The sequence below is a fragment of the Zonotrichia leucophrys genome, chromosome 4 (genome assembly GCF_028769735.1).
Source record: "Zonotrichia leucophrys gambelii isolate GWCS_2022_RI chromosome 4, RI_Zleu_2.0, whole genome shotgun sequence".
Taxonomy (NCBI): Eukaryota; Metazoa; Chordata; class Aves; order Passeriformes; family Passerellidae; genus Zonotrichia; species Zonotrichia leucophrys.
The window spans coordinates 24,523,375-24,540,870 of record NC_088173.1 but is presented as its reverse complement, the minus strand read 5'-3'; the positions used below and the strand labels follow the sequence as shown (position 1 = coordinate 24,540,870).

At 39.6% G+C, this 17,496-nt stretch overlaps 1 protein-coding gene across 15 annotated transcripts in view; it reads left to right on the top strand.

Moving 5' to 3' along the window:
- TRIM2 (tripartite motif containing 2) overlaps nucleotides 1-17,496 on the top strand; it is an 87,720-nt gene that overhangs the window by 56,967 nt on the left and 13,257 nt on the right. For all 15 annotated transcript variants that reach the window (XM_064710836.1, XM_064710831.1, XM_064710830.1 and 12 more), the window contains 5 exons: nucleotides 1,358-1,509; nucleotides 2,195-2,375; nucleotides 5,396-6,119; nucleotides 12,830-12,933; nucleotides 14,033-14,200. In XM_064710836.1, coding sequence (XP_064566906.1) covers nucleotides 1,358-1,509; nucleotides 2,195-2,375; nucleotides 5,396-6,119; nucleotides 12,830-12,933; nucleotides 14,033-14,200 — 1,329 coding nt within the window. The remainder of the gene's footprint in view (nucleotides 1-1,357; nucleotides 1,510-2,194; nucleotides 2,376-5,395; nucleotides 6,120-12,829; nucleotides 12,934-14,032; nucleotides 14,201-17,496) is intronic.

Below are 17,496 nucleotides of genomic sequence, written 5' to 3'. Positions count from 1 at the left end.
CAAGGTCTACTTTTTTTTCCCTGTTGTTGATCTATTTGATGTTACACAGATTATTTGGATCAACTTTTAAATTTTCTGAGCTTACGTGAGTGGCTGACAAATGACTAAACCCTCACTGCACGTGAATCCCGTATCTTGTGAATTGAGATAAGAGGGAAGAATGGGAATAGGACAGAAAGGAGCTTATCAGAGGAAAATCCTGTTAATGCTAACAGCCACATGCAAAACATGGTCATTGCATCCCCCTCCTTAATTCTCAAGATGCCTTGGAGCAGCCTGGTATTTTGCACGGTGCTGTTACAAATCCCTCTGCTCACCTGAAAACAGCTGGTTCTACACAACCATCTCATCAACCAACAAATCCAGCACCACCATTTTTGTGCAAGATGTCTGAGTGCCAGAAGCATCAGCTGAATTATTCAAGATTCTGATGCTGTGCTCTGAATGCAAAGGAGCTGCCAATGTCTTGCTTTGAAGCATATACTACAAACTTCCTCATATCCTTTTTAATAAGCCTAAAAGGCTTTGTGCCCAAGGACTTACTAGCTGTGAAAGAAAGTCTCATGCCAAATTTGCATATATGTGCATTATTTTGACTAACATGTGATTTTGGGCACAGGACTTCTCTGTTTCTTTCCCTTCATGAATATATTCAGAATTTGGGTTATCTATTACATGTAAAGATCTATTTTTATCTCTAAAGAGCATCTTGCTGGGTACTTAAGAGGTTGAAACAATCTCCTCCTCTTTCAAGTGTAGATCAGCATTCCAATTACAATCTCAGATATGAGGTTTTAATGGTTTTAAGGGATTAGTAATGGGATATGGAGATTTTTCCTTGCTGCATGTAGATTCATTTAGGGTGCTTTCCTCCAGCAAATAAACTTGTTGTTTGGTGATTTCCACTGAGTTTGTGTTTCAAGAGTGACCCTGTTATGAAAAACAGCCTAAGTTTACACTTTCTTTAGCAAACCTTATGAGAAGACTAAGGATTGAGTTAATGAGGGCAGTTGAATGCCTGGTTTTTTTGAGTTGTTTCATAGAGTCCATAAGAGAAACCCCAAAACTTACTATTACACAGTACAAAGATGATGTTAGGACCAGCAATGATGTTCAGTGTTGTTCACAGGCTGCTGTTCTGACACTTTATGATAGAATCAAGTGCTTTTAAATTAACATTTTAATATAAAATATGTAGGAATAACAGCCATCTTTTAGGCAGTAAATTATTTGTGCATAAGAAAACAGAAGCTTTGTCTCAGAGCTTGGCTAATAAACGAGTTCAAGACTCAGTAAGATGTGCTTTGAGTTATGTTCCTGCTGCCATGTTTGAGTGCAGAGTTGTGCACTTTTCCAGGTGATGGAGTTTTACTGCCAGTCCTGTGAGACAGCCATGTGCCGGGAGTGCACCGAGGGAGAGCATGCAGAGCATCCCACGGTACCACTCAAGGATGTGGTGGAGCAACACAAGGCTTCCCTCCAAGTCCAGTTGGATGCTGTCAACAAAAGGTATGGAGACTCCACTGACTGTTTTCCATTTTCAGTTTGATCACTGCCTTCCTGTGCTGACTGGGGTAGATGTTTTAATGTGCTGGTTCCATGGATATTTACCTAGGAAATGGGGATAGTGAGGCTAGCATAAGGACAAAAAATCCATTGAGTGGGATGTACTGAGGGGTTAGCAAAAAGAGCAAAAGATTCCTGTCTGTCTTTTACAAAAGAGAGGCCATTAGAAATGCAAGTGTCGTGCAAAGAAGGGGCATAAAATGCTAAGGAGGAAACTGCTGTCCAGTCATGAATTTAATGATAGCTAACTAAATAATGCTGGTTGTTAAAAAGACAGGTACAAACACTACGGTGGTAAAATGGCTTAAAAAAAAAAAAAAAGAAAAAGTGGGATAATCTAGTTATATCTTCTCGAGTAGATATACAGCATAAAGGACAGGATCCAAGGCCTCATTGTTGGCAATGCTTAACGTCTAATGGGTTTGCACAGGGAAGGACTGGGGCTTAGCCTTATTTTATCAGACCAGACCCACTGTGTGGTTATAAAAGAAACGAACTTACTTCTGGGAAATGACCAAATTTAAAGACAGCCTGCTGATGAGAGGGTTTAATCAAAAGATACCAGGGCAAGGGCCAATGTTTAATGACTTTTGAAACAGCAATCTTTGTAATTTAATTCCTCCCTCAGGCTTCCAGAGATTGACTCAGCACTTCATTTTATATCTGAAATCATACACCAGTTAACCAACCAAAAGGCTAGCATCGTAGATGACATTCATTCCACTTTTGATGAACTCCAGAAGACTTTAAATGTGCGAAAGAGCGTGCTGCTCATGGAGCTGGAAGTGAATTATGGCCTTAAACACAAAGTAAGAGGTATTTTTTGTTTCAGTGAAAAGCTGTTACTTTAATCAGCCAGTTTTTACAAATGATGCAGGACGCCAGTTTGACAAATCGTGTCTGAGATCCATAGAACTTTGTTTTCCCAAAATCATATGCTGCAGAGCCTTGCTTGTGGGTGCTCAGCCTTATAAGAAGACCATGAAGATACAGGCCAAACAGTTTATTCTGAAGAACTGAGTAAGGCTGCCTGTTTTACTTCAAAGCACTGTTTTCCTTTCCAGTGCTTGGTAACCTATTTCATGTCAGATGTCACCTGTTGGAATACAAAACGATTAGAGGAACATCTCACTTTCTTGGGAGAATGAGGAGAGTAACAGGTTGCAGAGCTGCATTCATTCTTTTACTGCCTATCTGGATGATTGATTCTGGGGGTTTTCCCCCTATATTGTAGACCAAGCTTCAGAGGAAGAAAACAGAAAACTGTACTTTTACAAAGCAAAGCCCGTAACATGGTGGGTAGAGATTTTATTGAGGATTATTAGGTCTGAATCAGGATAATTAAAGAATTTAGTCCTTATTTTCCTGTGCATCAGTTCTCTGCTTTATAAAGAAAGATTTCTCCCTGAAAATTACCATTAAGAGAAAATATCATCAATAACTGGAGTTTCAAGAATGCCATTAATGAGCAGCTTGAGCATCTCCAGATGTCTGAAGTGGAGGAATGCTGTGTTTCTGGATGTAGAATAGGCTTGAAAACATCATTAGAAAGGTGCTGAACTGCTGAGCCTGTGGAAATGGAGGACTGCTAACATATGCACAAGATACATACTTTTAGAAACATAGGGAGCCCAAAACCATTGGGGCACAGACTTTAGTCATCTCCAGAGCTAAGCAGCAGCTTACAGAAGTTTATGGAGCATCAATAATGTTAACTTAGATCCCAGGTTCATCTAAATGTCTTCCAAGATTTCACATTTACTTCCATAGCAAGCAAATACATTCTGTATGTGTACAGAGTCTACACAAAATAGAATACGATCTTAAATTATCTTATTATTGTTCAAAGAGATTTAAAATAATTTAATAACTGTGAGCATTAGATAATCAAATTTTTATGAAATTGTACATAAGCAGTAAAAGAGGCATCTACCCTGTTTGTATAAAAAAAACCCAACTGAAATTGGATTTTACTTTTGTATGACTAGTAGTCCTATAAAATATAACCATTCTGATTATATACTTTTAAAAAATGAAAAAAATGCAATGGCTACATTTTACAAAGAAAAAGTTGGCAGTTCAGTTTGTTGTCCAATGGACTGAAAGAGTGTAAAAGGTAAAATACTCTATGTGGGTTTAGAATAGTATTTATGTTAGGAATTAATATTTTTCATTTTTGTAATGAAAGAAAACTGTCTTGAGAAAGTATTTTAAAAAATAGCTGGAAATGGTCTTTCTTTTAGTTTGTGATCTGTTAGCTGAAGCATATGGGGTTTTGTTATCCTGGGACCTTGTTGGCTATGCTGTCTTTTAACTTCTTATGTCTTTGAATGAAGACCAAACAGATTAGAAATGCCTTGTATTGCATCCTGAGATGTTTCTATGTGCCTAGAAAAGCAGACGACTTGAAATTTCAGAGTGGTCTTGAAATTTGTTCATTCTAAAAGATTTTATGTTGCTATTACTTTCCTATATCAGTAACACATGAGCCTGGATTTTCTCCAGTGAACTTTCCAAAGTTCAAAGCTTTAGAAAATTCAGAAAAAAATACCTTTAGAATTCAGTGTCATTACATAGAATGTCTCTGCAAGGGAAGAATATTTTGTAGCAATAAATACATCCAGTCTTAAAGTTTACTTTACATCAGTTGAAATGTTTCAAAAATATTTACTTTACAATGATGGTCAACAAAATAACTTCTCTAATTCACAGTCATGTCTGTGCCATAGTTCTTCTATGTAGGAAAAACATAGCAACTGTGTGACTGGATACCTTCATTTAGGGATTTTATCAGTGGAGATGGTGAGGGGCAGCTGCAGTGTTATCTTAACTATCATGAATGTCTCTGCTAGGTTGTCATAATTCAGGGATCCATTTCCAATTCATTGCAAATTTGTTTTTTTTTTTTAAATTGTTAGCCCTGTTCCCAGCCCACACCTAGCAATTTTGAGGCCAATACTGTTTTAAGGATTTTAGGCTGAGGGCCAGAACTGACCCTTTAATAGAAGCTCTTTCATAGTCTTAAATACTGAGTGGCCACTTGCTGCCCACCAATATTTCTGGCTACTCTCTCCAGCTCTTTCCACTATCCACAACCCATTCTGTATATTTTGCTTTCCTGCCTGCTGAAAGTGAGGAATCAATTTACCTTCTGCTGGGGAGACTTTTCCTTTCCTCATTCATTTAGTTCAGGAATCCCACTTTTCCTCAGGATGGATGAGCATCCAGGTGTTGAGGCCGCCTTGTCCATGTCCACAGAGGATTAACCCCCAGATTCCCTTGTCTCTGAAGAAACAGTATCAAGAAATTTCTTTCAGCCTCTCTTATTAATCGACCTCATGACTCCAAAATAGCTCTGCTTCTGTGAACATAACTCAGTTCCAGTAATTATCTCATTAGCTGTGACTGCTGAGAGTTAGATGCGGCAGGGTTCAAACCTCTACATTTGTTGCTGGGTTTTTGCTCAAAAAATACCGAAACTGAACAACAACAACAACAAAAACCCAAAACAAAACAGAAAAAAAAAAAAAAAAAGCAAAAGCAAAAAACCCAAAACCAAACAAGACAAGATATGTGGGGCAATAATTCAATCTAGTGTGACAGTGGGTCTGTAAAGTCTTGAATCCCCAAACCCGGGTATTGTTTTGTGTTGCACCATTGTATTCCAAATACAGGTTGGCGATCAGTGTGCTACTTCTAAAATGAATGTTTAAATTAAACTGTAAAATAAGGCATTATAAATTTGGTGTCTACAAAGACCTTTAGATGCTACATCTTCCTGGGATAGCTAGTAACATGATGCTAATCTGGTGTTTGGTAATGCACACAGGTTCTCCAGGCACAGCTGGATACCTTACTAGAAGGACAGGAAAGCATTAAAAGCTGCAGCAACTTTACAGCCCAAGCCCTCAACCATGGCACTGAAACCGAAGTGCTGCTGGTGAAGAAGCAGATGAGTGACAAGCTGAACGAACTGGCCGAGAGGGACTTCCCGCTGCAGCCCCGAGAAAACGATCAGTTGGACTTCATAGTGGAAACAGAAGGCCTGAAGAAGTCCATTCACAACCTGGGCACTATTTTAACCACCAACGCTGTTGCCTCTGAAACAGTTGCCACTGGTGAGGGACTGAGGCAGACGGTGATCGGACAGCCCATGTCCGTTACCATCACAACCAAGGACAAGGATGGGGAGCTCTGTAAATCTGGGAATGCTTACCTCACTGCTGAACTGAGCACGCCTGATGGGAGCGTGGCGGATGGAGAAATACTTGACAACAAAAACGGCACTTACGAATTTTTATATACTGTTCAGAAAGAAGGGGACTTCACTTTGTCACTGAGACTTTACGATCAACATATCAAGGGCAGCCCGTTCAAACTTAAAGTGGTCAGGTCAGCAGATGTGTCTCCTACCACTGAAGGGGTTAAGAGACGTGTTAAATCTCCAGGCAGTGGTCATGTGAAGCAGAAAGCTGTGAAAAGACCTGCGAGCATGTACAGCACTGGCAAAAGAAAAGAGAATCCCATTGAAGATGATTTGATCTTCAGAATAGGTAGGTGACTCAGCTGCCTGTTGACATACTTAAAAATAGTTCAGGGAAACTGAATGAAAAAGTTTAGTTATTGTAAAACTAAAGCTGTGAGTAGAGCAACCTGATAATACCATTAGACCTCTTGACTTTTGTTTATATGTACATTTTGGAAGTACACACTTCCAAAAATAGTTTGCAGCAAATATTTAATTGGGTTATCAGTTGAGAAATGCATACATTTGATTTGGGATATTTTAAAAATTGTTAATATTCATATTGCAAAGCTTTTGGTATGGAATAAAGTAATTTCAGCTTGTAATTTCAGCTTCTGTATCCCTTGCTTCTAGTGAGCATTTCTGGCTTGACTACCAAATAGTGGTATAGTTTTCTTGGTAGTGGTGCTGTTTGTTAGGTGCTTTTTGCTTTTTTTTAAACTACTCTCTCTAACACACCGTAAACTCTAGAAGTCTTAAATGTTTTCCCAGAAGTGCAGAGCCTTTTAGTACTGTTGAGATGCAACCATGACCATGTGCTTTATTTTTGAGTTCTACCTTCTTCACCACTCAAAACAGGAAGATGTATTTCATTAGAACAAGAGCTATATATGGCTCAGAGCTTTTTTTCCGTGAAATCTCTTGGAATGTCCACATTTGGCATATATGGATCACTATTTTATAGAAAAAACAGAGCTGAGAGTAATATTTTGTGTTCAGTTTTCAGCCACTCATTTCACAGAATAACCCTACATAGATATATTCTTCTAGGCTCCTGTATGCTTTGTCGAAAGGTCACAGGTGTAACGCTCTAGGGTTTTACATTCTTCCAAGTTATGCAAAATTATTGAGACAGGTAAAACTTCTGATGTTTTCACAAGGATTGCTTTCATGGAGTTAATTTACTTCCAGTTTCAGCTCACTTTAAAAAGTTAAGGTTTGGTTCATTTGTTGATGAGGTAATGTAAAGAGCTTATCACTGTTCTCCAACACTACTGTCTATCTCTGTTTTGAACCCATTGTTGAATTCCTCCAATGGCTCTTGCCAAATCTGGATCTGAATTTCTAGCTGGCTAAGATAAATCTTCTGTTTAGCCTGCCAGAAGCTTGTACAGCTGTGTTGGAGAATCACACTGTAATATTCCTCTGGGCATCCAAGTCTGTGCAGTGTGCTGTTGTATGTATGCTGATGTATGGGCTTTTATGCACAAGTAAATTGATCAGCTGCTAGCAGGGGATTGTTCTCCTGCTAGTACTAACAAGAGACAGCATTAATGCAACATTAGTGCATTTTGTTCGTGGGGATGTGTGCATTGTATCATCTGCCAATGCTGTGTTAGTTGTGGCTTTTAAAATGGCATGTGGATCTCTTCAGACATTCCAAGGTCAAATTACTAACTACACATTCATACATTTATACATTCATGTAATTTATTATTTAAAAGAGCAGAGTATTTTCTGCATTCTCTTTTTCTCTCTCAATAATATATATCCTGAACTTATTATTCTTTTTAAACAGGTGTAATCTCTAAGAGTGTGTCCATGCAGATCTGCATAGGATGTCCTTAGTCTATACAAATGCAAACAAGAATGATGTTCTTATGATAATCTAGAAAATAATTGCTGCCCAATGGTTTTTCTACCTCTACAACTACAACTGGTAGGAAGCACTAAAGTGAGAGGGAAGTCTTTCTTTCATTACCCTGCTTTTGTGCCTTACACTCATGCTGAGCAGAGGTGAGGGATGTTCACAGTGTCATTCCACCAGTGCCACTTCCACCTCCCCTGGTAAATCTCTTCCATGTCCTTCAAAGAAGGGTTGAGAGGCATGGTTGTCATCAGCTGCTCTGTCCAGGACCCCATCTTGTGTTCTAGGTCTGCCATGCTGTGCTGTGTGCCTTAGTATTTTTTCCTTCTGGCACTTTTCATAATTGGGTTCTTTGACACCATTTAGCAGTAGTGGTGCTATTTCCTACTTTAACTGCTTTTTCCTCTTCATTTACTTATATTTGGAATTGGCATCAGATACAGCCAGATGGAGAGTTGGCCCTCTGCTAGAAAGTTCAATTTTCCAATTTTCCTTATCCTCAGACGGTTTAGTTGTCTGTTCAGTCATGTAACTGAGCATCTAAGTTTAGCTGGTACATTAGCGTGTAAAAAAAAAAATCGCCTTTAACAGAACTTCTGTCAGCATCCTTACTAGGTGTGAATGTCATCTTCTGGTCTGTTATAAATGCTGAAAGCAAATAGAAGCCTTACTGTGCATTTATTCCACAAAAAAAAAATCACAAACAAGCTCTATGTAATCATAGCTTTAGTGCAGTTTAAAAGCAGGCTTAGAGGTAGCAAAGGGATTCTTGATCGGGCGTTTCACAGAATCACAAAAGAAATAAGGTTGGAAGGGCCCACACTGGGTCACCTGGTCCAGCCTTCCTGCTGTAGAAATAGGAATACCTAGTAAAGGGAAAATAGACTTTCCTTTTCCCATTTATTAGCTTCAGTCCCTCTGATGCTCATTGTGAGCTCTATGGAGATGTGATGGTCAGTGTGGAATTTTGCCAGGCCTCCATTGCATTGCATTGCAGTCATACCTGTACTGGACAGGGAGGGCAGAGCTCTCGGTACCACATTGCTGGCAAAGCCCCCAGTGTAGTTCTGATGTGCTGACAACAGACCCCTGGCCTGGATTTGGCTCTTGTTATTTGAGGTTTGGCTGCTGTGGCAGCAAAGAATTTCTGATTTGTGCTTACCCCTAGGTTTGTGCACACCTGTCTGTGGTGACAGAGTCTCTGTTTCATGAGCAGGGCTTGGAGGTGGTCCTGGCCAGGCTTTTAGGGCAGGTGCTGTGTAAAGCAAATTAACACAAACCAGTCCATCTTCACTACCAACAGTGTGTGGGCATATCTGCCAGAGTTCCTACTGAATTACTCATTCCTCTTTAAAGGTTATAAACAATGTGCCTTCAACAACAGACTGACTGATTTTAAAACTTAAGGTTATTTGGGAACTTGAATTAGAAAGACATTAATTGTACAGCAAACACATAGGGTTAACAATTCAGTGCAGTTTTACTACAGAGACTTTTGTGCTTCAGCTGCATCTATTATGAGAGGAGACATCACAGCCTCATAACGTGTAAGATTTGACTAAATATCTTTTGGCACTCTGAAGAAAAAAAGAAAGGAAGCTGGGAAAAAAGAAAGCTCCTTGATACCTGTCTTTGCAGTATGTATGCAGACCTTTCCATGCTGTTTCGTTTTGCCCTTTTTTTTTTTTCTGTACCACATAGGAAGGAGTACAAGAAGAATTACTCGAAGTGCTGTAGGCAGGAAAGAAATGGTACCTACACGACAGGTTGTGGCCACTCACAACCTCTTAAGTCTTCCCAATTATCTGTAATATTTCTGCAGTTTGATTTTGTCTCTCTGAATCTATCCCCTTCCTGCTGGAGGCACTGACATGTTTTTCTTTGTGTTTTAGGAAGCTGGGGAATCTAAGTTAGCAAGCAGGGGGGTTGCTATTCATATTAGTAAAACCTGGAAATCAAAAAACACTCCTTCTCTTACTATGAGCATCAAAAATATACATTATACAAGTTTCTTCAGATTCCCAGGACTTAAACAGCAGATTCTTACTACAGTTACGTGATGTTATTTTAACATCTCCTGTCAGTGTTAATGGGCTTTTAGATTAGTTTTTCTTCTTTTTGGTGAGACTCAGTATAACATCTGTTGCTCAAGAGTAAAAGATTGGAATTATGAAGCATTTTATGTGTGCTAGAATCATCTTGAGCAGAAAATGCGCACTTTCTTTGTTGAAAGCTAAATTAATTGGTGTGTGCAGTCTATGCTCAGTAATTCCAGAAGGAATTAGATAGGGTTAAAACAAATCTGATCATTACCTGTATACAAAAATGGTATAAAAGGAGATATTCCACAGGCCACAGATCTGCTTCCCAATAACTGGGTTCAGTCTTCTCCTTTTGAAATCTCTCCTGTTTTTCCCTGTCCCCAGCAGCTTGCAGTAAAATCTCTGTCTTTTCCTCCTTTGTGCCCTGCAGTAGCTCAGAACAGCAGGGAGATAAAGCTGGGAAACGATGGGCACAAAAGGTGCAGCCTCTCATCTATTAACCAGGCTGCTTGGGAAACTCTGGAATGAGGCTCCTACTGGTTCCAGCCTTGTGCAATTGAAATGTTGATGCCTCCCTAAGCTAAGGAGAGATGGGTGACTGCCCATGATGGAGAGAAGACAAAATATGAAATGCCGTGATACAGAAGGGTGGTATCTTGCAGTAAGAGATTTGCTGAAGACTCTCTCTTAGGCAGGTATGTTCATAAGGAAGGAATTTCTGCTTACAGAGGGGAGCTATCATCCTTTGGTATTGCAGAGTCAGTAGCAAAAGCCTGCTTTTCCAGAGGCTGACATGCTTTCCTACAGGCTTTCCTCTCATCATCTGAAATGCTTGTGCTTGGCTTCAGATCTCTGCTGGCATAGTGAATTATTCAAAATGGAAAGTTCAAAGCTATCTGATTTCCTCTTGAACATATATGAGGAAGTAAGCTTTCTTCTGCAGGGGAATTTCTGCCATTGCAGAGGGGACTGTCTAAGGGCCTGTATGCAGATTAGGAGCTAGGTAATAGGTTTAATAGCTGCAAAGTGCTAGTTACAGGGACATTGCAGGAGCTGAATTTCATCTACACACTGTGCTAATACATTGCTATTTCTTATACTTACTGTGAAACGTGACTATGACATTCCTGGGTAATTTTTTCAGTTTTTCCTTTGATGTATATTTACAAGGTTCCACTGAAGAATGCTCTGAGTAACTTTTTATATAGGTGTCTCTTAGATTTAAAAACAAAATTCCTCGACTTTCAAGAACATTTTTCTACGGCTAAAGAGCATACATTCCATAAAGTTCATGTTAGTTAGTTCCAGATGCTCTAGCTTATGCCTCCTCTTTTCTAACAAATGTTTTCCCTTTACTCTCAGTAGTAAAGGGAATGTTTCTCTCTTTTCATCCATTCTCTTTGGCTAAAAAGCAAGAAGGAAACTTATCATTAGCATATGGTGGAAAAAAATTGCTGCATGCATCCCTCAGGCACTGCTTATTAAAAGAATAAACAGAAATGGCTCAAGTATGGGTAATGTAATTGGTATGTAGCTCACTATTCCCTGAATATGTACTTTTCCCTTGCAGTACAAAAACTGAGAAGCATTTGCCTTGTTTAGAGGATGAAGTGGGTGGAGTTGAAGAAAATAAGTCTTGAAACAAAGGAACATTCCTGCAGCACTGAGTGCAGAGAAATTAAATGTTACTTGTTAGCTAGTGACAGGAAATATGCATCCCACAGCCATCAGCACAGAAGAAAGAAGGGTTGTTACAAGCATTCACATCCCTGATGAAAGCTAAATACAAATTAGAGCTGATATATATGTCTTAAATTAAGCATCACAGTCAGAACAGTTTAATCACTGCGCTCCAGAATATTTTGGACTGACTAAAATTAAATACAAGTTTTTCAGTTAAAACCATCTGTTGGAACCAATTAATGCCAGATACACAGCCAGTGAATGCTTGTAAAAATATTTCACCAGGAAAAAGAGCACTGCATCTATGTCTTGGAAAGGACAGCTTATAGAGTTGGTTGTTGTTTGCTGGGCTTTTTTTTTTTTTTTTTTTTGCTTCATTTATTATTAATAACCTTGGAGTCCAAGATCATAGCTGAAGTATTTTCTAAGGACCCCTGAGCCTCCTTTACAAACAAATCAGGAATTTGCTTCCTGTTCCTGTGTTCCAGGTGTAATTTGGACCAGCCGCTTTGGAGCTGATCTTTACTGAAAGACAGTAATGATGTTGTAGGTTTCAGAAATCACAATTTGCTCTGTGATTCCCCTTGGAATGTGTCAGAACAAACATCTAATGAACCACCTAAACTTTATGAACTTTAGTGGAAAAATTGACATTTTACAAACTCCTTATCACCTTAAGCCACTGGGGAAAAGACTTACAGTTCTATGTAACACAGAAGTGCATTTATGGGTTAAAATGTGTGGGGACACTGCTTTATGAGAACAATCCAAGGTCTCTCCAGAAGCATTCAGTCTCCAGGGGCTGTTCTTCATTGGCTCACAAGTCCAATTCATTCAAAGCTAGTTCTTCATCTGAATCTCCCTGCTAAAGGAATCTTTGAAGCCTATGACTACAAACTATATATAAGGGAATAGGAAACTTCCCTGTCTTGAAACAGCTCCATCCAAAGTGATATGTTCTATCCCACCTTTATGATTTCACTGAGGAGACTTAGCTAAAACCATGTCATCTGTCCAGGTTCTTAGCCCCTCTCTGTGTGTTCCCACGTACTCACCCTTTCAGTAGAATAAAAATCTGCAGTTTAAAGAAGTTCATTACTTATATAAAAACCTGTTACTACTTTCCTCATGCAAGAGGCAATTTGTGAGCACTGATTTAGGAAGGCTGAAGAGGCAATTAAAGTTGATGGGGGCTTGGGTGACACATGATGAAGAGTGAGAACAGTCCCTTAAACAATCCTGTCTTGTCAGTAGAATTGTCTGTCTGTTACTGAGAGGGTTCTTTGAAGTTGTAGAAGTGAGAAGAACTCTTCAAAATAGAAATCCTTTGATCAGAAATGTAATAATTGCATATGTTGGCATTTGGGTCCTAACTGATTAGTCCTGTCTAACCTGATTTCTTATGTGCTTTGTGTTCAATTTTAGGCACCAAAGGAAGAAACAAAGGGGAATTTACAAATCTTCAAGGTGTAGCTGCATCTACAAATGGAAAAATATTAATAGCAGACAGTAACAACCAGTGTGTGCAGGTATGAGAATATTTCAGTGTTTTTCTCCTTGCCCCCACACCTCTCCCTTTTTTGTAGCCTCAGAAAGACACATTTTGTACAATTCAGTTGATGTAGAAAATACAAGGGAAATGTAATTTATTATCCATTTACTTTCCATCTTCTTGACCTGCAGCTATCTTTTTCAGATCTATACTATATCTAGTATATCATCAGGGTTTATTTCCCTTCCTTATGATGTTTGGCAATGAATGAAAAAAAAGTTGTGCAATAATCTGGAAAAATACCCTTCTGTAAATATAATTTTACATTGTAAATTTTATCACTCTCATGTTTTCAAATGTAAAAATTCATCTAGAGCATGGTGCCACAAATATAATTTTTTAGGAAGTACAAATAGAAAAAAAAATATAGATATAATTTTCAAGTGGCTGTTAGTCTATTTAACTGACTTCTCTTTCTGATATCGTAATCAAATCTTTTCTGTGGTAGCACCCTGACACCCATAATTTCTTGGCTTCTCTAAAGAATTGTGAAAATCAAGGTATTTTTTCTTTTGCTTGCCATCTATCCTTTTTGCCATTACCAATTTGTCATCACTCTCCAGGCTGCCCATGTGGTAGCAATGAACACGGCAGCAGCAGCAGCGTATCGCTTGTTCTTGTGTGGGAGAAGCAGCAAGGCACATGCCATGAGAACTCATTTCCAGGCTTTTTCAAAGAGACAGAATCAAATATTCATCAGCACCCTCATGCTTTGTAATATGCTGCCTCTTCAGAGGAACTTCAGTGTTTAGTTACCTGGCTTGGGGACACAAGGATATATTCCTATGTTTTCCACAGACTTAGTGCTCGGTGCCTCAGTTTCCTCATTTCTAGTAAGGAAATAATACCATTCCCTCACTGAAAAAACAGTGCAATGAGATTTTCTTTTTTTTGAACTTAGCGTTTTCTAAAATTAGATATATTACTTTCAAATATGGACTGTGTAAAAGTGGTTCACGTTCCCAGCTCTCTTCCTGATTATAGTGTTGATTAGTGACTTGCTAAAATCTAAGCTCCAAGAAATAGGTGATGGTCATATGTGGACATAATTTTAAAATCCCTGTTTTCTATTACAGATATTTTCCAATGATGGTCAGTTCAAAAGCCGTTTTGGCATACGAGGAAGGTCTCCTGGCCAGCTGCAGCGGCCAACAGGAGTGGCTGTGCATCCCAGTGGTGACATCATTATTGCAGACTATGATAACAAATGGGTTAGCATATTCTCATCAGATGGAAAATTTAAGGTACAAGTTACTATGTGAACTCTCCTGAGCTTTCTCTGTCTTTCAAAGGAATGCAAAGTAACATTATTTTTCAAGAAACTACATAGTTTGGCTGTAGTTTAGTCTAAATTCCATTGTTGTGACGTGACCTGACCCAGCCACATGGCATAATTAATAGGAGGAGATCACAGCAGCAATGCTAATGTTACACCAAGCAGAGACAGCATGTTCCATACTGCGTGCTTAGATGTCTTTCTGTAACTTCTGGTCGAGCACAGCAAGTGCCAGCACGGCTAGTTGGACTAGCTCAACAACCTTCATATCGTTAGTACTCTGATTGTACAGAAGGGTGTGTGCAGATACATGTGTGCACACAGACAAACACAAAATCTTACAAGGAGTACATGAAGCTCTTCAGTGACATATGGAGGAGAAAAAGAAGGCAGCAGACTGATGATGACTTCCTCTTTTATTCCATACTTCTCAGCAAATATAGTGTATAATTTATGTATGATCCTGTTGGTAATATAAGCAAGGAAGAGTAACCCGGGGTGTTGTTTCAGTGCTACAGCATAAACAGGAGTGTTCTATCTGGTGTGTTGTGCACTGAAAAAACTGAAAGACAGTAATGATGTTGCAGGTTTCAGAAATCAGAAATTCTAAGGAAACAACTTGATATTTTCATAGCAACTCAGATCCCTTTAATGGGAGTAAAATAAGACAGCAGCTACTACACTACATTGATGATTTTTTTCCAGCCTGCAACATTTATTTCACTTGGGTTCAGGTGCAGTTCTAGAGAGAATTAAAGATTTCCTTGATTTGGTGCTGTTTTCTGAATGCATGATACCAAGTCTGGTGATGCACATTAGAGAGAGCCACCTCTGGCAGAGGTTAGCTGTACTCACTGGTCATAGGGATAATACACCTGGAGGGAAGTTTCTACCATAGTTACTTAGTTCTGGAGTCCTGCACTGGGCAGATATGGCCTGTTTGGCTAATCTTCTGGCAGCCTAGTGGCCAAAAAGCTCAGGTTCTGAGCCGCTCATGTGTGCAGCAAGAAATGGCCTTTCTCCAAATAGTTTTTGCAAAGTGGCAAAAGCAAATAGGTAATGGTACTTGCATAGTCCTCAGTGACCTCCATGTGAGAAACCAGTGCGTACCCTTCTAGAAGTATCCAGATCATGTATAGATTTCAAGCTAAAGTAAAAAAATACTAAAATGTAATGCAAGTTTAAAAAAAAAATACAAATTGTTTGCATTTGCAGAGAGGATGTGATTTTAGTTGTCAAGTAATTTTGAAAACGTATAGCTACAGAGGAAAACCTTGGTTTTGGCTGAAGTTCTTAAATTAGATGAAAACACCAAAACAAACCCAAAGAAATATGTAATTTAGTTAAGAATCCAAATATTCTGATTATCCTAGGTATGTTTTAAATAATTATTAACATCGTTAATCTGAACTGGACACAGAACATGGAGGGCTTGTTTTCCTGCCTTCTTAAGATATGCTCTAAGTCCAGCATTTTGGATGGTGCCAGTTCTGGAGGAAAAAGCTCTGGAGAAGCCAGAATGCTCTATGTGATATACTACCAGCAGGGAGACAGGTATTGGAAAAAAATAATTATTAATGTAGTTCCTCTGATGCAAAGCCTAGATTTGTTTTCTGTCAGTGTTTTCATTGGATTGCAAAAAATGCAAAAGCTGTGTGATGTTGGCAGTGTTTGCGTGGTTAATACAAATTAATGCATCAGACTTCATAGCTCTTGGGGCTAGAAAGATTAAATGAGAGATGCAACATCAATTGTATAAAATACTATTTTTAGATTGAATGCAATAAGCCATATTTATGAGAGGAAGAATAAATGTTTGTGGAAGTATTTTTTGATACAGAGGGTAGGCATAAGCACATAAGTGTAGGAGCTGGGTGGAGGGCAGGTGGCAGAGCATGTGCATGGGGACAGCAGGAGCGAGGCAGTGGGAACACTGGGATGGAGACATGGATGGGCACTGGGCACAGGGCCACACTGAGGAGCTCTAATGGGAGTAGGGGGTCCTGTATTGGTGCAGCACTGACTCAGGGGATCCTGTACTGCACAGTGTAGCTGGAGAGCTGGGCTGGGAGGAGGGGTGCAGGTGGGGTGAGCACAGGGCCTGGGGGAACTGTGGGGGGACACACACGGGGTTGGGAGGTCATGCCCACCGAGGGTGAGGCTGTGATATGGGGACGGTCAGTGCCATGAAGGGATGGGACTTGAATTGGGCCTGATGGTGTAGGACTGGGAGTTGGACTTGATGATCCTTCCAACTCAGGATATTATTCTTTGATGGGGTTAAATAAAATATAATGGAAGCACAGAACAAATAAAATATAATGGAAGCACAGAACATAGATGTAACAGATCTAGCCTGTGGGAATCTGGGCAAAGCCTTGTAATTTTTTGTGTGTTGGCAGTGGTAATTCTTACAGGGGCCTTGTCAGATTAAATTGGGCAGCACTTGCTAAAATAACAGAGAGAGAGAGAAAGGGAAAACGGCATTTGCCTTCAAAGGACTGTGCCTGCAAGTCATTGTGTAATTCCTCTGATGCAGGTGGCCTGCTAGCTGTTAACTCAGCACTCTCAGGGGACTGTTTTGAGCTTAATATAACTATTTTTGATGTTGTCCCCTTCCTTCTGTGTTTACTTACACTCACTCTCCCTTAGCAGAATTTTAATAGTCATGCGAGCCATAAGGCAAATTTCCCTGGAGCCAGGCCCAGGCATGTCCCTGATTACAGCACTGGACTGACTCCCCTTGGCAACCTCCACTGCCAGGCAGAAAAGTGTCACCTTCCTTAGTTCTGGCAGCAACAGAGTTCTGTTTCCTCAAGGCTGTAACTTACATAAATGCAGAGGTGGGCAAACTCTAATCTAAGGTTGCACCAAAATATGAGCTTCTTCACATGAAGAGCTGTACTATCCTGGATGTGATAAAGACTCAGATTGGGTCTTAGGATTTGGGGTTTCTGTTTCTGGCTATGCCACAGATCTCATGGATGACTAGTGATCTTCCATTTCACTTCCCAGTGCTTTATTTTCTTCATCTATAAGAGGTGGATAACAGTGCTGGCTTCCTCTGTCAAGTACTCTGAAATTGCTAAGAAAGCTGTTGCAGCAGATACAGCACTAGGCTAAGGAGAGAAAGCATGGTGAAGCAGCTGTACCAGCTCCTCACCAAGTGGTGCTCAAACCTAATGAAGGAACTGGACAACAGAGCCAAGACAATGATTCCTGTTCCTCTGAGGATTGTTTTCTTTCTAGTCTTGAAGAGCTGTA